Source organism: Phyllopteryx taeniolatus, chromosome 22 (assembly GCF_024500385.1).
Source record: "Phyllopteryx taeniolatus isolate TA_2022b chromosome 22, UOR_Ptae_1.2, whole genome shotgun sequence".
In the NCBI taxonomy this organism is placed as follows: domain Eukaryota; kingdom Metazoa; phylum Chordata; class Actinopteri; order Syngnathiformes; family Syngnathidae; genus Phyllopteryx; species Phyllopteryx taeniolatus.
The window spans coordinates 7390082-7412874 of NC_084523.1; the positions used below are offsets into that span (position 1 = coordinate 7390082).

Here is a 22793-nt window from a genome sequence, read left to right on the forward strand (position 1 = left end):
CCCATTCGGGACTCGAAGTATAAACACTATGCTTTGATGGACTGACTGATGGCTACTGTTCCACGCTATGGCTGCTGGTTGACATCTGAGGACATGTGAAGTGGCGTGCTCGCAGTTAGGCTCGCCGTGTGTCGACCTAGAGATGTGACATTCAAAGCGGAGAGAGAAAGTGCTGAAAGGATGGCACGGTATGTGTTAAAACACCACACAGTCCGACGGGACTAAAAATAGATTGCACAGTCGACTTGACGGTCTTTACAGCTCGGGCCGTATGCCCCCCACCCCTGCGGTGACGCATCACTTCTCTCAAAAATCTGCACTATCCAAGGATAAACCTGAGTTGTATTGATGAGAGAACACACAGGAAAACAAAAACAAACATCTCTCGTCACTGTGGGTGGAAATACAGGAGCGGTACATGCTCGGCAGTGACAGGCAAAGTTGAGTAAAACTTTACTGGGTGAGGAAAATGAGCTTGGAAATGTGGAGGATTAGGGAGGGATTGGTTAAAGAGGGTTTTAGACGTAACCGTCCAACTAATTAGAAATCCCTTTTCAATTGTCAAGCCCCTGTAATCCCACGCCAATGACGAATGAGCTCTTTGCCACTGTTAAATATCAAAGCGTGCGCCTCGTCGTCATCGTAGTCAGCCGCGCTCTCCCGGATATCGCCCGCCTCGCCTGGTGTCACTGGCGTGACAAAGTGTGACAGGACTCTTTAAGGCTCCCCGCCGTGACACGGTCACATACGTGTTAGAACAATTGGCACCTCAACAGAGGGATTCTCAGCTATTCGCCGCCATGGCTGCCACGACAGCGCACTGGCAGGAGGGAGAGAGATGGCACGGCGCAACCCGTACAATCATCACGTCGTTAAGGTAATAATTCTGGCAGCAACCGCACATGATTCGTGCTTCCATTCAGCGGGGTATTTACGGCATTCCCTCTGGTAAGATGAAGCCCATGGAATTTTTTTCTCCCTCTCTCTCTCTCTCTCCTCTCTTTGAGACTCTGCGCAGAGAGGACTGTTGCTGCGACAGTGAGTATGCGGTGCCGTTTTAATCTGGGATCAAACTGAAAATCCTCTCCCATAAGAGTTCAGTCAAGGTCATACTGGCGATTAGGCAGACTGTCTATAGAGAAATGCTGAAACAGAGTAGTGAGAATAAAAGAGGGGAGGAAGAAAGGTCTGTGTTGTCAACCAGGGAAGCTCCAATGTCGTCAAACAACACGGTGACGACAGACTAATTCGAGATCGCTTTGGAGATGAACTCACTCCTTCCACAACACGTTTGGGCCATTACTTGGCGGGCCTGAAAGCCTCCTGTTTTGCTGGCCCACATGTGCGACATTAACTTGGCGCACATGTGCGACATTAACCTGCCGCAGGTCGCCCGGGCGGACAGCTGCTCTGTCCACAGAAGAGACGCAGAGGTGAAACAGGAGAGAGGGGACACGGCCGGGCCCTGAAATAGAGCCGGAGTGGCCCGGGTCAGAGCTCGCCCGTCCGGCCACCTGTCTCGCATAAAGTTTTCCGAGGAAGTGATGTCAAGTTGTCCAACGACATGTGCAACACGGCTGATGGCACGCCTTCGAAGGTATGCGCCCGCCACATCTTGCTTTCAACAGCAAAACAGCCAAGATTAAAGTGAGGTGAAGGGTTACATTACCGTCCACAGGCGAGGTTTTTAAGCGGTCGCAGAGGCCGTGAACGTCCCCGTAAGATTCCCCAATTTTGTTCAGGCCCTCGGCGCCTCGCAGTTCCATGAGGGAGCGCAGTTCTTTGAGCGTGCAGCCAAAGTCGGCATCGTGGTTGGCCTCCACGATGGAGTTCTTCACCCCGCTGTATGAGTTGTTCGCCATTGTCTCGCTATCTCCCACTAAAGTAAAGCTCGGAGTTAACCGTGGGGGTGAAAAAAAACTAATCCCCCCCCCCTCTAAAAAAAAAAAGTGTCCCAGAAAAGCTTAAATCCTCACGAGCGCTCGCACGACGGTCGCTCCCATAAAAAAGGCGACAGGGCCGTCAGAGGCGGCTGCAGTCGTGCGGCAGCAGGTCGCGGGGCAGCGCTTCTACAAAGCCAGCCATGGCCCTCGGAGAGCTGAGTCTTCCTGGCCTCTCACGGCGACGGAGGGGAACCCGCAGAGCCGGAGATCAGCATGCAGTCAGATCTGAAAAGACGAGAGCAAAACATACCGTCAAGGAGCCATTCGGTGTTACGGTTGCAAAAGTACAGACATTTTCAAGGGTGGAAATGATTAATGAACCAGGAATTCACTATTTAAGTGGGTAAATTGTATTCTAGCATAATCCTCACTAAAACAACCAGATTACAAGTACAGAGGTACCCTGACTTGTGAGTGCACACAGAACTTTTTAAAAAACATACTGTAATGAAATAATTAAATAGAATGTAAAGCATTAAACAGGTTTTTCTAGATTTTTTTTTTTTTTTTACTTCAATGCAAATCTGGAGCAGTAAAATACAGACGTGTGTTATACATGGAGACAGTCACTCCATCATAAGACGCAGTGACAGTCGTTTTTAGCAGAGGATAGAGAATATAGTAGATTCCTGTGAGTATTGTCATATTGTCTGTCTACAAGTGTTGCTCCACTATGTGTGCCATTGCTTAAAGAGCTATAACACCACGACACCGATGCTATTTGCCGATTAGCCCGCCTATGGCATTTGACATTGTTTCTTAGCATTAGGCTAAAAAGACTTTACAAAGGCAAAGCTACGTGGTTGTTTTAAACACACTGCCAACATCCAGCGCTCACATCTAAAATTTTTGCTCGCAGGGCCAAAGCAAAAAAAAAAAAAGTCTGAACGACAGCTCGTATCTTGAAAAAGGAACTTGGATAACTCGCATCTCAAGACACCATTGTACTGTAATGGCCACACATGTGGGCAAGGAGAGCTATTTTTTTTGCACTGATGTTTGCTAATGACAAAAAAAAAATTATATTAATGCTTAAAATGATAGCTTTCCATTAAATGACCCTCAATTCCCATGGAAAGCTTCCAATTTGGAATATTGCCATGGAAAATTTACAGGAAGTGTTCCGCCCTTATAAAAACACCATTCAGTGTTCATTCATTCCACCATTCATTCGCTATTACTCTGACCGAGCGTTCAGTCCTTCATCCAGACGTCGGGTCATGTTTTGCACGCCGGCAGCCCACCGCTCTCTGGGAGCAAGATTCCCTCCTGTGCAGTGGCGCTGGCGGCGACCTGGGACGGACTGAATGATTACTCCAGGAAAAGCCTGGCGTTCAATCTAATTAAGACTATCTGCGGCATCGGGGAGCTCCGTGGTGGCGCTCGTGGCAATATGAGTGACGCAACGAGCCGAGGTTACTCAAAGAATGTATGGATTCCGTAGCACCTAAGACATCTACACTATGCTCATCTAAAAAAATATGCATGCAGTCGGGGCTCCTCTAATCTCTGAAATAGGTGGCGAGATAACAAAGCAACAGGTCGCGGTTTATCTCCGGCTCCAAATATGTCACATGGGACAGCGATGAAGCACAACAGATAACAGCGGCTGCGTTAGCATTAGGTTGTTCCGTCCAGATTCTTGGAAAATATTCTGTCACATTGAGATTCTACTTGGGGCCATCTGCTGCGGGGAAAAAACAAAAACAAAACAAAAACGGGAGGCATTTGTTTTTTTTTTCTGACAGACTGTAAAGTATATATAATAATATAATACATTTTAATTACATCCTTTTACGTATCTATTGATTACTTCCTACTTTGTTCAATGAAGTAAACTCGATAGGATGGAGCAGCAAAAACAAAGGCGACAGAGTGGTGGTAATTGTCATCAATGCCTCCTGGCCCACAGCCTAGGCTGACTGCCAACTGAACACAGGTTTGTCACCATCAAGAAGAACGCGGCGCACTATTAATGGTCCATGGCGGTGATGTTATGCAACACGGGATGGTTGGAGAGATACGTGTGCAGCGCAGCCCCAAGCGCCGTTCGGGATGCTGGGGGCTGGCCGCGCCGCGCAGCGCAAACGAGCCAAACGGGAGCAATTTGAAGTTTTGGTATCTTGCTCAAGGACACTTGGAAATACTCCCGCTTGACGCCGATGATGTGTTAGTATCCAATTCCAGCTAAGAAATTTAGAGTTGCGCCTTCAGTGTCGTACCATGTTTTGCAGCGTAATTAAGAACAAGAAGAAGAGGCAGAGACAGGCCCCAACGAAGCTCAAGTAACAATTCGCACAGGGCGGAGAAAATATATGCCTGTGAGTATTGTTGTATGCTCTGTTTGTATGGGTTGCTGCTCCGTGGGTGTTAAGTAGCAGTTTTTTAAAGGTTTATAATTACCGTAACATCTATGCTAATTTAGTTGGCCAGTCTATAGCAGATCACAATAAGCCAGTGGACTTTCGTTAAAGGAAATTATATAGTTTGGTTGAACATTTTGGTGACTTAATATACAATGTTTAGTCTTTTTTTTTTTTTATGTGTCAGTTTTTCAGTAAATTTAAATTAGGAATGACAAACAAAAGGAAAGAACAATATGCAAAATGTTTTGCATTTATAATCCTATTCAAATCCAAGTTGTACAGTCGAAGAAAGCGGACGCAACTGTCGTTCGCGCCACCTCGGCCGTCGCGAGCGACGCAGTCATTTGGCACGAGCGACAGTTAGGGGTTGCGAAGCAGGTCGCAACGGTGGAAAATCGTCAAGATTGGCCGGCAGCTGGCATGGGTTGGTTGGGTGACAGCGGCCGGGGTTAACCCTTCGCATGCCGCGGCCAAGATGTCTGCGATTACACCCATCTGGAATAAACGGAGACAATTAAGCGGGAACGGTGGCCGGCGTCTCACGACGAGGATCCCCTCTGGCAGTTCGTAAGCCAACCGCACCGCACAAGTAAAGGACAGCAATTCTAGGGATCCCTCCGCAATGGAGCCGCCAAGCACGAGGGGTGGTATTTTTAGCTTTTCCCCGGGCTGCCCCTCCCCCCTGCCGCTAGCCTGCCACCGAACTGGGTCAGGCCATGTAAATGCGGAGGGTACAAAGCAGCGATGCCCGGCTCGCCTCTCTCACGGCTGATAGCTACTTAAGCGGCCCTTCGATGCTGTCGGGATGCCGAACGTTGCACGGGGGCACCGTCAGAGATGTCGGCAAGTATACGCGCGGTCTCCATCTTCCAGCCTCGACACTGGAGACGTCGACACAAATATAGACGCGCTATCACCTTTCCAAAGGCCATCAAACATGAGCATTTCTTCAGTTACACTTCGAAAGCTAAGGCAAGGCTGTTCAAAGACAAAAATGATACAAAGAGGCTTAGTATTCCTTTGTATGCTGTCCTGAAAGACAATTTTGTTAGGGGTTGTACGAACCTTTTCACACTCGCCATCCCTGTCTGAATGTCTTGAAGGCATGCACACTATGTATATTAAGTGTGAAAATGTTGCACCGCTATAATGCTATGCGGCGGCAGCTGCAGACACGATGCGTCTTTCATCAACGCTGCCTTTGAAGATGAGACGCGCGCTGTGCGCTTTGTAACGCGCCGCTCTGCGGCCACCGAGGCCCTGCCCGCCCGCCTGCCTTTCCATTCGCTGCAGCGGTCTGACCTCCTCGTCGTCCGCGGCTTTTCCGGTACAGGGACGCAGGGTGGTCAACAATGTGACACTAGTGAACGCTAAAAGGCAACTGGACTCTTCTTGTTTATTGAATTTATTGTATTTTTTCTTATTTTCTAAAAAAGAAAATGATTCAGGCCCTATTAGGCTAGCGATAAACACTTTGCATTCTGTGGCATATAAACAGCCTGCTGTGTCTTTCAATGTACACGGCACACATGTAGGAAAAGGTGCTCAGAGACAACATGAAATGTTATTTTTGGAGAGCGGAGCCGCTCGTAAGTGTCATATGAGGGGGCTGCGAGTGGGGCTTCACCGCCATGACCTCGCACTGAATACTATGGTACAAAGAGAACAGAGCGTCTTTCGACATCGGCGGGGAAATTACCACAAATGTGCCACGCTGCCCCCCCCAATACAAAATGTGACAAGTCTAGATTACAAATGTAAGCAGGGAATGTGATTCCAACACGGCCGAGGAGCGGCGAATGACACGACGAGCGCTCTCCACTACAAGTCTAACCACGACTGAATCACGTCTATGTCGGAACGGGCCGCGCTGTCGACAGTCAGCTGATACGAAGACTACGCAGTGATGGAATATGGAAGGATATAACCCCCCCCCCCCTTTATTCAATCTTGGAGTGACTGTAACGGTCCAAATGCCTCAGGCAGAGTGACACAATGTGGTTACTGTTGGTTTACATAAATCATTAAACACATCAAGGATGACACTGGAAGGATCTCAGATGGAGTCAATTATGTAGTAATGTTAGGACAATACAAAGGACCGATAGTATTACAACTTCATTTGCGTGTTTTGGCTACTTTTCTCTTGTAATATTACCACTTTCTTCACGGTATATGACGACATATTTCTGGCACGAAATTATTAACTTCTTTCTCGTACTACGATTGGATCTCCTGTCACATTTCATGTACCAACTTTTATTTTATTAACTTAAAATAACACTTTTTCTTGTCCTATTTTGACTTTAGTCACATAATATTCCAACTTATTTGTCATACTATGAATTGATAGCATATTTCAACGTGATTGCGCAATATGTCGACTTTTCATTACTTTATTCATGTAATATGATTTACTTCAAGCACAATTACTATATTCTCGTAAAATCACAAATTATTTCCACGTAACAACTTTTCTCTCCAATCTAACGTTTTGACAAACCGAATATTACAGCTTCTTTCTCATACTACAGTTTACGTATTATTCACGTAAAATTATGCATTTTGTAATGTTACAACTGGTCACATATTTTCAATGTATTTGTCGTACTACGAATTGATGGCATATTACTACTTTATTTTCAGACAATGACAAAATCTCATGTAATATCTTCAAATGCACGTAATATTACAACTTATTTACCATACTACGAATTGATGGCATAATATTATACTTTTTTTTTGCGTAAAATGGCAAATTTTCTCTTGTAATATTACTCAAATATTACGAAATAAAACAACTGACTTATTCTCATAAAATCACTATGCATTTCTTGTCATAATTACTTGTTTCTTAAAATATTGTAACTATTTGTCGTAGTTACGTTTTCTTCCTGAACGTTCCAGAAATATTGTAACTGTGAACAGTGATCAGTGTGAACACGCTTGTCCAGCAAAGTGCTTGGCTGTCACTACATGACGTAATGTCCAAAGATAACTGGAGCAGTGGCGCATCTTGCATCAGCGGCTCCCAGGGCCAATTAACTTTGAGGCTTAGCGTGCATTTATTGCACGACGAAGAATGCAACTGTGCTGGGCTGCAATCGCGGGAGCTGGAGCATCAGTGGCGGAGCCCTGCGCCGTTTAATTGGATAAGCAGTGATCCCTTCATCCCCACACCAAATAGGGGCTCAGTGGCTGCAGCCCACAGGAACCTGGAGGCTTGCAAGTAACGTGGAAGAAGGGGTGGGCTTTTTTTTTTTTTATTCACTCTTGAGTATTCACTACGAGCATTCATTAACACAATAGCATAACATTGGGAACAAAGACCTTTTTTTCTGACGTCCATGATTCACTAATGTGGCAGTGTAGTGCCAACTACTGGCGAGGAGGACTTACTCATGCCAAATTTTTACTCCCATTAAGTATCGCTGGGTGGTATCTGCAGCCTTTACGAGTACCCGATACCTTGAAATAAGGCCAGTATCGTACCGATACTCATCCAATTCTGGATGCAAAAAGCATCCATCAAGGTCAGTGGAGGAAGGTGTGTAATGAGGCTGCAGTATAGCTGTCGGTGGGTAGTGGGAGTGGGGGGCCGGGGGGGGGGAGATTGTTTTAGGAATAGGGAGGGTGGGCTTTGTAATTCCATGTTTAGTAATGCGATTCAACTGTCATATCAGGTTTGACACTGCAGGTGGTCGGTTAGGTCGGGTTGGTGGTCTCCGTGGAGGGATCAGGACTGGTTAATAAATAGGTAATAATGTCACCCGAGAAAAGCAGTAGCAATAGTTGTTTAAAATGCAGCCAACTTTTCCCACGTAGCGTCATTTGACGTGCAAATTGACGCATCCTTGCATGCGACTCCCACCACGTCACAAAACCCCCAGATTTTTGATCTTTCAATCAATATTTTAATAGCCTACAGCGTTTCACGCTAGCGCACACTGTTAGCTTCCTAGCTCACAGGCGTTAGCAGCCTATGCTGAATGCAAAGAACCCACAATCGCTACTTTTCCAAACATTTGACAGCTCCTTAAACTTAACCACAGGCGGAGAAGACCCCGAGAGCAAACGATGAAAGCGCGACGGAGATTTTTTGCAGCATCCCGGCAGAGAAGCCACCCGGGGCTCCTGCAGACGAGCCGCCCCAATGTCAGTGCCTCTATCCCGGGTTAGCCGCGTTAGCTCACCGTTGGAGCTAGCGACTGCGGCGGCTCGCGCTGCCCGCAAAGCGGGGGGACTACGCCGCTTCACTGCCACCCGAAGCGGCGCCGGAGGCCAGCCCGAGGGGGCCGTGAGCGTGCAGCATTTCATCGCGACAGGAAAAGGTAAGGACAGCCGAAAAATACTTACTCCGTTCTCCAAAGAGCACCCTGAGTCCCTGCGTCCCTCTCTCACTCCCCCTCAGTCTCAGCTACTCGGAGGCTCGCTCCCTGGACTGAGGGGCAAGCCCCGCCTCCCGTGACGTCACTGCCTTAACCAAAGAGTATGTGCATCGTAGAGAGCCGCCAAGATGGTTCCCCGCCTTTGGCAACTAGTGAAAGCCGAATTGAAAATAATGTCTTCACAGCCCAGCAGCCATTTTTGTTGTAACCAACCAATTAGAGGACACAGAAATGCTGACGTCTTCGGGGCCTGTGAGGACTTTAAAAAAAAAAAAAAAAAACATTGCTAGTATAGTTTAATTTCTGATTGATTGAGATGACAGCACATAGAGGCTGATTGGATCCCCACCCCCAAAATATATTCTAAAATCTAGGTCTACATATACCGGAAAGAGAAAAGCTACGGTACAAATATGAGAATGTAGGTTGTAAATATAGCTCAGTGTTTTAATATAGATCCCAGCATATTATTCATATTAGGTGCACTAGGAACGAAAACAGACGTCACGCGCACATTCAGGACATGCATATCGTGTTCAGGTTTGCGTAAACCGCGTGTTGACAAAAGCAGAAGTGCTTGTGGGTCCTATCTTGCTTCCCCGTGTTGCCTTTTTCCACAACTCCGCCGGGGGCATGTGATGCACGTCGAAAGGGGCGGGCCCTGGTCCGCTGGTGTGGATTCCTATTGGCTCAGCCCGCATATCAGGCGCCAATGGAAACGGTTACGTCATACCCCCCTTCCCTTTCTCGTGCTCCCTCATTACTCTCTCATCTCTGTATAATAACGGGATTATTCAAAGAGTTCACACCAGCCTATGATGCAGCATACGCAAAGCACTCACCCTCACCTCAGTGCTGCATCGGTTTGTTTCTCTCTCTCTCTCGACACTCAGCACTGGGTGACTCCACCTAGGCCACTCTTATAGCTCGTCCCCCCCGCCACTAATCTAACCTGACGTCATTGTTTCCATGACGTACCGTTTCTTTTCTCCTCTTCTTTGGCCTCAATGCCTGTAGTCTTTTTTGTGTTAAGGTGTGGATTGGAGAATGACTGCCTGGGAATGTGGCATCCCATTAAATGCATTTGCAGGGAGATGAACCCCATAATTGTCTGTGCAGTAAAGATATGTGCAAACTTTAAAGGTGAGGCGCATGCATAAAAAGGAGCAAGTGAACGCTCAAAAACAGTCATTAGTGGTGGTAGATGATAAACAGAGAGGGGTCAAACCTCAGTGTGTAATACACTTGCTGCCTCAACATAATGGGACTTATCAGTAACGCCTCACAGTGCATTCAGCACACATGGCAGCTCGGCAAACAGGGTGAAAGTTCAACCGTGCACAAACGACCCGGTGTTGGTGTACAAGTTTTAAACTTTCTTTCTTTTTTTGGGGGGGGAAGTTTTGAGTCAGGTGGAGGAGGATTTGGAGAGAAATTAAAGGAAGCTCACAAGCGGGGGTGAAGGAGTTTAGATTGTTCCAAGTTTGCATGTGAAATTGTGACATGTTAGTTACAAACATAGGCCAGTGAAAACAGAAAATCTATGTACAGTACAACTGCAATTTGTGTGGGTAAAGTGAATTCAGAAATTTGGTTATAAATACATGATACATGTTTGAAGATAATTGCTGAAAACGTGCAAAGACTGACCACTATCTAGTACTTAATTGTGGAGATAAAGCCTTAGACTTGAAAGCCAGCGTGTGGACCGGGGCTTCGGGCTGACATGGCTGCTTTAGAGCGCCTCGGTGTCAGCTTGAGTGCATGGAATGGCTCTTTTTGTCGCGGCGTGAAAAAGCCCCATGATGAGCCGGTGGGATATATTCCAGCCACAGGGGCCTTTACGTGGATATATTTTCATGGCTCTAACATATGTAGGCATGAGAACGATGCTAGATGAAGTAGCAATTCTTTTTCCAGGTCATAGTAGTGGTATTTGATTGACAGTGGAGAGAACGGCTTGATTTTTCACCATTTGGAAGCCTCATTTTATATTCTTGGCATTTTTTTTTAAATCATTCAAATTTGCCAGGGTTGTTGCGCTATGTGGCGTGTCCAATTTACAAGACATTTATTTTTACTTTAAAGAGACTTTAAAGGCTTGTTTTGTGAGGATTCAATAGTCAGTGTGGTTTTAGTGCAGTGCATCACAGTCCAATGTGCCACTAGTTTGCATGAAACCCAACACACTCGTGTCGAAATGATGCAGATGGGCCTAAATTGCATGTGAAGCCGAGTGTGAGGCAGCAGAACTTGCCATGAAACCACCAAGTCTCGACTTCAAATCTATTACACGCTTAACACCCGCTGCAGGCTGGCCACAGAAATATATCTGCGGTTTTGATTTATTTCCTGTCACTAATGTGAATAAAAATATGATTTAGATAAGAAAAAAATCCTTGTCTTGTGTGTTGACTTAGTTATCCGGTGGAAACATGCCACATGCTCTGTAGCATCTCGTGAACTACAGTAAATATCAAGTGTCATTAGTCGTTACCATAGTTGACTATATATGACTCACTGGAGGTGTCATGGCACACCCAAAAAGAGAACTACTTGACATTGACCGCTTTCACAGATTAAAACAATAAAATAGTGGTGGAAAAAAGTGGTTTTCAGGATGAACCAAATTAGCTATGGTTGTGTCTGTGCGTGTGTGTGTGTGTGCGCTCATCCCAACATAGAACTTTAATTGCCGGGGAAGAACTTCCACGCATGAGACAAGCCAGCTTGACTAATAATTAAAGGTTGAACAGCAAGTGCCACAACGACAGCATGTCTGCTGTAGTTTTTTTTGTGTTTTTTTTTAATGCCACAGATATTACATTAGTTTGTATTTATTTTATATGCCAGTTGTATTGTACTAATCTGTATTTATTCAGAATTTTAAATACCACTCGTATGAAACTATTTGTTATTCATTTTCATTGATGAATTGACTACAATAAAACAATAAAATGTTTTATTTATTTAAATACATGAACATATATTATATATTGTACTATTTTGTTTTTATTTGAATGTATTTTAGTAGAATAAAAACGTTTTTCTTTATTAAAATATACTATCAAAAATGTCACCAATATTGTACTATTTTATATGTATTTCAATTGAAATTCTTTTAATACAAAATACAGTTTACTGTTGTGTTTCAAAACACTAATATAAAAGTGACTGCATGCTTAGCACAAACAGCTTAAAATACAAAAAATAATTTTAGAATATGTAATTGGTTAGACAAATGTGTCAGCCACACAATCTTATGATTTTTCACACACATAGTTTAGTCTACAGTACTAATTATTACTCGAGGATTGTAATTATTATTTGGATTTATACATAAGAAAATATGGGGGCTGAAACCTGTGTCTTGAGGGATGCCAGTTTATTTATTTCCTTTATAATATAAAATTGATAAGACAAAATCTGTCCGCAACATTTTTTATAATTTTTAATAATTCGAAAAAGGTTAGTGTATGCCGCAATAACTAGCAAAACAGCGGGTAGATGATATGATGGTTTGAACCCGGACTTGCTCAAGAAATCATATCTTTGTATAATTTTTCATTTCATGAGTTCCCAATGACTGATGTTAGAGTGACACAGTACTTTCTGGTAAGAACACACAATGACGTGATGACCTCCACCCGTCGCTGTGATCTTATCACATGTTTAAATAGCTGGCCGCATTCAAGTATTTTGTCTATTCACACTGGGAACAATGTCTCATTCAGAGAGGATGGAAAAAGTGCATGACACAGCACAGCTCATCAGGGGGGAGGGGAATTATTATTATTTTTTTTAAATTGACATTTTTACATGCTGACTGGAAAGACGTTGTTCCCCTTTAGGTCAAAGTGAGCGGAAAATAACGATGTTGCTGTTGTTACGCAAGTGCTGTATGAATATGGTTTCCTCGAGGTCATCTGATCTTTCTACACGACACCGTTGCTCCAACGGACGTCGCTTTTTCCACTGGCTCAGCACATTGGCGCAGGGTGGAAGGGAGAGAGGGGAAGGCTTTTGTGGGCTTCCTCCTTTTCAAGAGGGAGGAGAGAAGTGTCACATACTTTTGAAACACTTGATGTGTGAGCAAAGTTCAGAAAACATGTCATCTAGGGCCTTTTTTATTGATCGTATTCCGGCTACAGTTTGTTTTAATGGGCCAAAGTGTAACAGGTCACGCAGGCAAACGTCATTAAGTCTGCGAAAATTACTGTCATCACTTTTCCCCCAAACACATCTACTGATGGAGTATTCAATTAAATGATTGGCAAAAGTGTGATTTGTAAAAACTGCTGTCAGATAAGAACGAATGCTTGATACAGGTGTGTGAAGGGAGCGCTTGTGAGCACGTCGCACAAAGCCGCGCTTGTGTCGTTGGTTCGATCGCGAACGGCCCATGTTTGTGTTTCCAACCGCCGCAGGAATTTACTGCAGGCACTCGCGAGGGCCGCCGCCGCTGGCCGAGCGTCCGACGGGACAAACGCCGGAGTTGTTGGGAGCGAGGGAGAAAAAACATAAATGGAGAAAGGAGCGGACAAGGAGTGATTGTGAAAGGCGCGTGGACTGGAAATTGGCATGGCATCGCATAAAATGAAAATATTGACCAAAAGCATATTCCTCCGACACCGTAGGTGGCGCTATGCCCCCTTTCACAAGCTGTTTATTGCCACTCTGTTTAAGTTTACTGTCCAACTAAACATAAAACAAAGACAAATACACATGTATTCAAAACAACCACAAAGCAAACAAGTCATTTTAGCTTAATGCTAACAAACAATGCAAATCGTGTTGCGGTGTTGTAACCCTTCAAGTGAAGGACATTTGAACACAAATGGAGGAGTAACACACGTAGACAGATAACAATATTCTTCATCCTCTGTGAAGAATGACTAATATTACTGCAGCTTACTGAGGAGTGACCGTCTCCATGTATATCCGTGTCTGTATTACACTGCCCTTAGGTTTAATTCTTTACATTCTATTGAATTATGTAATTACTGTATGTTTTTCTAAAATGCAATACTATAGAGTGCTAGTTTTCTTATTATAAAACACATTACAAAAATGTTTGGTGTTTCTTTTTGGGGGGGGGGAGGCTGGAACGGATTTATGGCATTTCCATTAATTTCGGTTGGGAAAGCAATACGTGCCAATTATCAGTTTTAACCAATTTTGACAAAAAAAACGTTAGACTGTAAGTATTAATGTTAACATTATGCAATATCTCAACCAATCTTTTCTGCATGTGTGTTAGCCCGACGATGTGAAATTCAATTTGGTATAATTTAGTTGCAGTTTTCTAACCCACTAATTTGATTTTGTCCAGGGCCATGCAGCCTAACAGAAGCCAGTGAAACAACCTGGCCAAGTTTCCACTCACAGACAATAAGTCACCACAAGTGCAAACTGTCAGGAGAAAGCGACCCACCCAGCCTAATAAGTGCATGTGTGAGTGAGCGACTATGTAGGGTGTATAAATGTCTGTGTTTGGGCGGCACAGAAGTACCATAGAAGGGTGTTGGCTCGGTTTGGTTGCGGACGTGTTTTCCACCTTCTGTTTTCCGTCAATAGCCTGTGCATTTACTGCACGGCGGGCCGCAGTGAACGTTCAACAGGGCGGCAAGAATCCGGGGCACATAAATAGACTTGATACCCCAAAACACAGCTGAGAAACCACCTGAGATCCTGCATTTACACTCGAGCAGCAGTGAAAACGGAAAACGGAAAAAAAACGCACAAGACCAAAATATCAAGTGCTGCATAAGGATAGTACGAAGGTGTTTGGAGCACGAACAAATGAGACCAGAAAGGAACACTTGCCTCTGGCTCATGGGACAGATGGCAATGACGGGGGGCAGATCCAATGGGAACTCGGCGCCCTTTCCACCCCATTTCTTCACTTTCGCATAGGGGGGGTTCCCCCTGGGAGGCGACGAGGGCACTGAAAGGAAGAGCGAGGCAGGGCATATGTTGCTTGGGTGGAAGTAGGGGTAATGGGGCGATAGAAGAGAGGGCACACATTCAAACACACACCCTCCTCCTTGAGGTAATAACCTCAAGAGTGTACTCACAAATTTCAGTGAAATTAGTCTTTTGGTCACTTAGTGGACAGAAAAGTGGATTGGGAAACATACATTTCAGGTAAAATGATAATAATAGTAATAACATAATGGTTATGGTAGAGGTCAAGAATAAGTGAGCAGCAGCAGATGCAGTCCATCAAGAATCATTTGAGATTCGTTTCTAAATACATTGCTAAAAACGTGCAAAGACTGAGAATTATGTAGTACTCAATTGTGGCGATATAGCGTTAAACTGTTTTCATCATGGACCGGGGCCTCGGGCTGGCATGGCCACCTTAGAGCGCCTCGTCAGCCCTGAGTGCATGCATGTCACGCAGAGAAAAACGGAAGAGCGAGGAAGGAGGGATATTTATTTATTTATTTTTTTTTAAATCCGACCTGGCAGCCACAAGTGAACAGGTGCGGCTCGCTGGCGTGGCTGCTTTAGAGCGCCTCGTTGTCACGCCATGGAAAAGTGGGATATATTCTAGCCACTGTAGACTTAACGCAGATATATTTACATGGCTCAAACATGTAGTTATGGGTTGTCATAAGACAGATGCTACACGGTGGTATTTGATTGACAGCTGACAGTTGAGCGGGCGGGATTTCAGCACATTTAGTGAATATAGTGAACGTGCCCCTAGCATGTGAGAACGGCTGGATTTTTATACATGCTGCAATTTTTGAAATCATTCACATTCAGCTGGGTTGCTAACAACACTCTTCTCTGTGGTGTGTCACCTTTCAAAGACAAATATATTTTCACTTTTCAGGGACTTTAAGTCCAATAAAAGACATGTACATGTGGGCTAAAAACATCAGGAACAACCCCGTCATTATACAATGTTCCGTCACCACTACCACCGACACACCCCTAAACCGGATTTAGAGAGGAGAGGGGGGAGAAGAGAAGGGGAATCCGTCATGATCCCAGTGTAGCAGATGGATATGTCAGATATGCCTGCATGGGTTTATGGAGATGCTTATGGAGACGCTTAGCGGTAATGTAATGACCTCTGCGTGTATGTGTGTGTGCGTGTGTCAACTACCCACTTGGTCTGTCGGGGGGGGGACGCGCTCAAGGAGCTGCAGCAAAAACTGGATGCCAGGCTTCTTCTAACGCCGTTCTAAATGAAAGAATTGGGAATCAATCATGCGAGAGGGAAAAAAAATACACGACGTAATTAATTAGTCAGTCAGTCAGGAGTTTGGTGAAACCCACGAGCGGCCACGCTAAATCTTAATTCGTCATCTTAGACATTTTGGACAGTCGCTTCCAATGCGGTGGAAACAGTTTGAGCAAGTTTTCTGTTCCCAGAACACAAAACAAGGTCCTGTTGGTGTAATGGCCAAGGGTCCCAATACTTTTGTCCATATAGTGTAAAAGAGAAAGTGGGAAGTTCCTTATAACACGCTCATAAACACATGAGCCCTTCTTGACTTTTGACATGCAAAAACAAAAAGCAGGCAATGTTCCTCCACCGTCATCTATTTTCTCCTGAGATGGTTTATGGAAACTTTCCGTCCATTTAGTGTGTCAAATGAAGTGCACTTTTCCGAGGTTTACGGGTCATGTGACACATCTGCCCAAGTCCTCAGAGGGCAGACCGTGTGATTCTCATCCGTAGCCCACTTTAACGGCTACCCTACTTTCGGCTAGCCCAGTTCCACAACCACCCAGCGGAGTCCAAATAAGTCATGGCAAGTGTGAGCTCGTCGCCCTAAAACTCAGCTGTGGCAGCACCTGAACTGGAGTAGAGGGTTTACAACCTATCAATCTGGCAAGTTTATCCTCGGTGACACGTGTCTCACTTGGACGGCATAATAAACATGTTGGAGGTCTTGGTCTTCAATGTCTGGTTGGCCAAGATTGGCAATGTGCTCCAGGCCGAATCTTCAGGTTTACTTCCCAGTGTCAAACAGTTGAGTGTCAAACACAAAAGGGAGGGTGCGAGCGGATAAATATACTCCCCAGAGCAGGAGCATCTTGCTAAAAAAGGGAAAAAGAACAGAGGGGAGTACTGCACATAAGTCTGCAAGTCATCATGAAGGTTGTTATCTGGATTTTCATGTTGGATGTGCTGCAAGAAGCCAAACAGCCAGTTCAAGGACTTGTTTTGGAAGGTCGTAAATTACTATAAGATCACAAAGTTAGAAGAGCACATTTTTTTCCACCCTCCTGTTGAGTCATCCCCAATTTTCCTTGTTTATGTAGGTCACAACCTTGCGACGCTCCAGGGTGCTGGAGCCAGAGTCCAGCCGGCGCGTCGTTCGGTGGCATTGTACCGGCAACATCCATTATGGATGAGGGCCAGCAATAATGGATGAGACCGGTGAGTAACCTGAGGATGCGGTGCGACATGGAGACTGCTCACGGGCTCCTTTTCCTCCTCCTCCTCCTCCTCCTGTTGTCAAGCCTTTCTCGGAGAACATGACGCCGGCCTGGACACAAACAAACATGGAGGCGATCTAATAAAGCTACACAGGAGTGTCAACAAGCTGGTACATTGGGGTAACGGTTTTACAACCCCGTGTCAAGTCGCATCACTGTTCATGCTAATGTTGTTCTGTAGTCTAATTAGCTAGAATCAACAGTTCCCAATTGATACATCAGATTGCACTATTAATCGTATCATACAGCCATGGATACAAATCCTCAGCTCAGGATGAGTTCTTGATTTTTTTTTTTACAATTTCCACAAAACAGATCAAACTCGAGTTACATTGCAGCATGATCACAGCATGGACTATCCAAACCGAATGCCCCGATGTCATCCCCTATCTCACTCACAACCATGGATACGATCTCAAACAAAGACTTCGATCCACGGGATGAGCCACTTTGGACTTTTCCACAAAAAGAGATCAAAATCGAGATCAAAGACAGAAAAGAAAGGACGTCACGCCATCGTTGTAAGATCATAGCATGGACTCAGCATCCAATCAGATGGCTCTGATGTCATCCCCTTCTGCCAGCCATGGAAACAAAAAGTCTTGGAATTTTGGACGTCAAAGCCAGACCAAGGACAGAAAAGAAGCAGTGTCCAGTTAGATCCAGTTATATCTGGCTTCTCACAGCCCTGATGATATCTGGGGATCGCTAAACGTTGTCAAGAGTTAGTCTATTGCTTTCTGAGATCAGAAATGTACAGTCCATTGCTTTCTGAGATCAGAAATGTACAGTCCAGTTTCAATTCAACTTTAAAGGACGAGCAACTTCTTGTTTTGATTAAAGTGTGAGCATTGACATGCCGGCATGAATCAGGACGATTATCCAACAAGCGGCCATTAACTGTCCGTGATGAGATTTTTAAAATCAGCTGGGTGGCCACAATGGGAGCCCTGTGTCCGGTCCAAACAGCTGCCATCGCCAAAACCCCCCGACGTGCACACACACACACAACAGTTGTCTGAAATCCAATAGCGACAAGGCCCACCTTACAGTAGCAATCAATGACCAGCACTTTTGACAGGTGACACTGCGGTCTGCTGAGTAGCGGGTGACAGATGGGGAACAGGGAGGCCTCTGTGTGCGTTTGTGTGGGTGGCGGCACTATCGAGTCTCATCCTCCGTCACGCTGACAACGGCACGCTTAGTCACACACCTGATGGACTGTGAGAATATGTGTTTATCACCATACAGCCAAGTTCGGCTGGGAATCCCCCCCCCCCAGCCCACCCCAATTCACTGAATTAAAGCCCCCCTCACTTCAATGCAGTGCCACGAGTGGTCAAAGAGCTGGGGAACCTTTAGGTGTTGGAGTCGAAAGGATTTGTGGCGCACGTTGCGTGATTACGCAGACAAATCTGCCAGAAAATGGATAGTAACCACACAAGGGGATGAATCAGTCAAGTGTGGGTACAAAGTGAGGAAAATGGGTGTAAAATGAGATGTCTGCTTTTATCTTAAAACTCTTCAAGTGAAATGTGCTTCTCACAGACACATAAAGCTCTGAAAACATGCAGTTTCCCCTCGATTCTTTTACAGGTTTTTTTGTGTGTCCTCGGCAACATTCAAGAAAAAAAACAAAAACAAAACAGGCCTTTTGTCCAACGCTGACTGTGACAGCGATAATGCTGCAACATCTCACTCTCGTCCATTTGACACCTTGCTTTTGCACATTCTGTGTCGCTTCAGGAGAACGTTGCCGAGCCTTGGAAGCATGAGCAGAGCCACTCGCCTTCGTGATGAGATTAGAGAAGAATAATGTTGCTTACTAATGACGAGATATACACACACTCCAACTTTTGTCAACATATTCCAACTATTCCATTCGATCATCACAGATTGAGAATCTCCAGGTGGGAGGATACAGTCAAGTGAAAAATGTTTCCATCAAACAGGGCAGACGGGACCCCGGCAAGGTTCCGCTGATTGGATCTATGATTGCTGACAGTGATTGATGACTCATCGTTTGCGAAATGAATCGTCCGTAGGCGTGGATGGGACAACGTGGCCGGAGTAACACTATTAATGCTGGACTATCATTATTTTACATTTTCAAATTTACTGTTTTACCGAAAAGAAAAAAAAGAATTCTTGATTAAGATGTCAAATTCTGGTTATTTCTTGAGGACAGAAAAATGTTTTTCAGTGGAGCAATGGTTGATTTCTGACTGAAAAATCCACGTGAAAATTGGGTATAAAAAGGTGACTTCCGTGGCGTGAAATCTGTCAGTTCAGTTCTGTTCAAAATGGCAAATCGTTGACAGTTGGCACTAAAGCAGTCCATTTGAGTCCTCTTTACGAAAGGTGGTTTCTAAGGAAGTGAGACACAAGCAAACACTGATAAAACCTAATCTCCTAGGTGGCGGTAAAAATAGGTACCCTACTGTTTGTCTGTATGTGCCTTAGTAATCAATTTCTTGCAACCCATGTATTATTCTGCGTGACGGCCTGGAGCTTGTCCGACTCATTTCATCACCACCAGATTGAAAGTTTTGACAAACTAGTGCCTGTGAAACATCACAAATAACCCAGAAAAACACAGTGGGGGCGGCAAACGCAATTAAACGCAACGACACGACGACACTGCTCGCATCCGCAAGAGGAGATTTTGACCAAATCCGCCAGTTAATTTTCAATATCTAATAGTACACATATCCCCACGGGCTTTGGCGACATGGTAATCCAGCCTGATGTGATTGGCGAATATCTCAATTCAGTGACCTATTTTATTTCCAGGAGGTTAACGCGGCTGACGTGCCACCGTGTGGCTTAGCTGATCGTATCAAACCTAGAACGGGATGCTCTCTTGTGCCGCAAAAATGACATTCGTGCGCCCCGCCTTGGTATTTATAATGTGTTGTGTACATGCCAGTTCCAAGAAGGAGACTGTCGTGCATTTGTTGTCCGCCATGGCAACAAAACAGCAAGTTTCGGGGATGATGCAAATCAAAGGCAGCATCAATCACTATTTCTAGTTTACACAGACACACCTGGGTATACTGTATGTGTCGTCAAGAACGTGTCACATGGCAGATAGGAGATACAGGGGAAGACTTGAACGTACCCTGGAGCACAAAAAAACACTATAAATAACTGGGAGACACATGCCCGCGCCTCATTAGCATTCCAGCACACATCGGCCCTCACTGGACAGAGGAATTATTAGGGATCCGGCCTCCGTCCTTGTCGAGAAACTTATTGATTTTAAGCCGAGGTGTTTGTGGTCAAAGTTCAGCACGGGCAATATCGGAGAGAGTTTGTGAAAGATTGGAGTGACAAAAAAATGCAACATAATTATTTTCTGTTTGCGCAAGTAGCAGCCTGGGGTGGTTATTTAATCAAGTGCAGATGGGGTCGGCGTCTATTGGGTCTATTAGCGTGGCCTTTATTTTCCATATCTCCACACTGTAATTAATCTGAGAGACTGTTTTGGTGCTGCTGTTTTTGTTAGCAAATGGGTTCGAGTAGCCTCAGCGGTTAACACATTTTCTGAGCAGTTTGACTGATTTTTCAAGATCCACAGAATGTTGTGTTCTGTCACAAAATAAGCATTGAACCTCCCAAAAGAAAGAGCAGATCTTTCGCCACGAAAAAAAAAAAAAGTTTATTCTAGGTTTTTCTTTTTTTTTTTTTTTTAGTACTTTTGCCTGTAAAATACAGTTGTGATTACTGGAAAATGTAAATAGACTGAAATAGCGACAAGGCAACATTACTACTACAAGCACGGTAATCATAATTCTTTATAGGTAGCACACATGATTACAGTGAGATTATGCAACCCGATCCGCTCGCAACCCACGAATTCCATCTCGCATCGCCGCTGAAGTGCGCATTCCTGTCCTATGAGGGGTGAGCGCACAGGAGGCCTGCAAGGGTCTGTCCTAAGCTGACCCGGGCGCAGTGATAACATCATTCCTGACCAGCCTGCCGTTTCCAAGGCGATGAGCAGCTAGCTCGCGTTGCCTCTCGGAAGGCTTCACATGATGCGTCTGTAAGGGGCGGCTTATTCATGTAGAACAATGAATGGTGAGCGAGTTAACATTGTGTCTTGAATACTGTATACATTTGTGTGTGTGTGTTTGTAAGTGAGCATCTAATTGGGCTGCGACGCGATCTGAAGCAACAGAAGCCAGGACATTCATGGAGCCTCGGGGGCTGGACAGAATAAGAACACACACAGCACATTAACACACTGAGCAGATAATGCGTACCCAGCCCCCGTAGGACTTTTTTTCCCATACCAATTTCCACAAAAAAAAAAAGTACATTTTTGCATGCGTGTGTCTGCATATGAGGTATCCAGTAGGTCTACTAGTTCTCCAATGGTGCATTTGCATCTTTAAGATGCATTTAATTGGACAGAGGAGGTCGCAGATGTCGTTTACCGCTCTTCTAGTGGTTATTGATCGATGATTAAGTTGCGCTGGATGGCTAAAAATGGAGCGGGGGTGATGATAATGAAACACAAAATGCATACAGAGGGAATAAATAAGTGGCTTAATGAAGTTACAGTCACTAATGTTATTTTCTGACGGCTGATTGGCGGAAATGAGATTATGCAAATGGGAGCATGACTTGGGACCAGGAATATCAGCATGCAGGAAGGTTTCTGTTTATATTTTTGTGTTTATTTAGTGTTGTCACAGTGTGCATATTCGGCTTCATTAGAATGCAATTACCGCAAATTGTTTGCCAAAAGAAAAACAAGCCAGCATGACTTCCTTGAGGCGGTATTGCGGCTAAAGAACAACAAACTAAGAGAAACAACGACCCCGTTTCAGCAACACCTGTTTTAGCAAGGTGAAATACGAAATCCTCACAATTCAGCACCGTGTAGTTTTCAGATGTTGCACGTTTTCAGCGATTATCTTCTGTCATGCATAATGTATTTAAAACAAATTTCTGAATTCTGAATTCACTTTAAATACATGTTGAGTGAAAGAAGAACAGAATACATCCCATTTCAAAGCAAAACAGCCTAACATCTATTTAATACGATGAATCAGAAGTTCAATATAAAATGTAAACTTTTTGTGGGTTAAATGGGGAAGTCTCAAAGGCACCTTATAGTGATATTGACTAAATGCTCACTTTGTGGTGTTGTTTTGGTTGTGGTATGTCAATAATAAGCACCTCAAGCCACATAATTAAATGTATGATTTAGAGCATGCTATTAGTGTCTTCCATGGCGAATGAAGGAGAAGAAAATAACTTTTTCACATGCCGTAACTACACCACATTGAAAATGACTAGGCAAACTATGTCCTCTAAAAACAAATGGGTGAACAAAAAGCAGCTATTAGTGACAGAAGGACATTTCCTCCCTATTTCTTGTGTAATTGCAATTTCAAACCTTTTGAGACATTCTGCAGCTCTCTCTGCTTCTCGCTGCGACAAGAGATTACATTTGTCCTTGGAGAGAGGAACCCGCGCACACACACTCTGTGTGTGTGTGTGTATGTATATATATATATATATATATATATATATAAAATCGGGGTGGGCGACTTTCAGCTTTATGGTGTGGCAGCAATACGTTTCCCGTATATATTCATTAAATATACAAAAGCCACAAT

At 44.5% G+C, this 22793-nt stretch overlaps 1 protein-coding gene across 6 annotated transcripts in view; it reads right to left on the reverse strand.

The window, feature by feature from the left end:
• The window catches only part of atp2b1a (ATPase plasma membrane Ca2+ transporting 1a), a 72017-nt gene that overhangs the window by 15945 nt on the left and 33279 nt on the right, over positions 1–22793 (reverse strand). For 3 of the 6 annotated variants that reach the window (XM_061761991.1, XM_061761995.1, XM_061761996.1), the window contains exon 5: positions 1670–2168. In XM_061761991.1, coding sequence (XP_061617975.1) covers positions 1670–1862 — 193 coding nt within the window. In that variant the 5' untranslated portion in view covers positions 1863–2168. Of the gene's footprint in view, positions 1–1669; positions 2169–8665; positions 8817–22793 lie in introns of those variants that run through there. The other 3 variants (XM_061761993.1, XM_061761994.1, XM_061761997.1) reach the window with 3 other exon arrangements.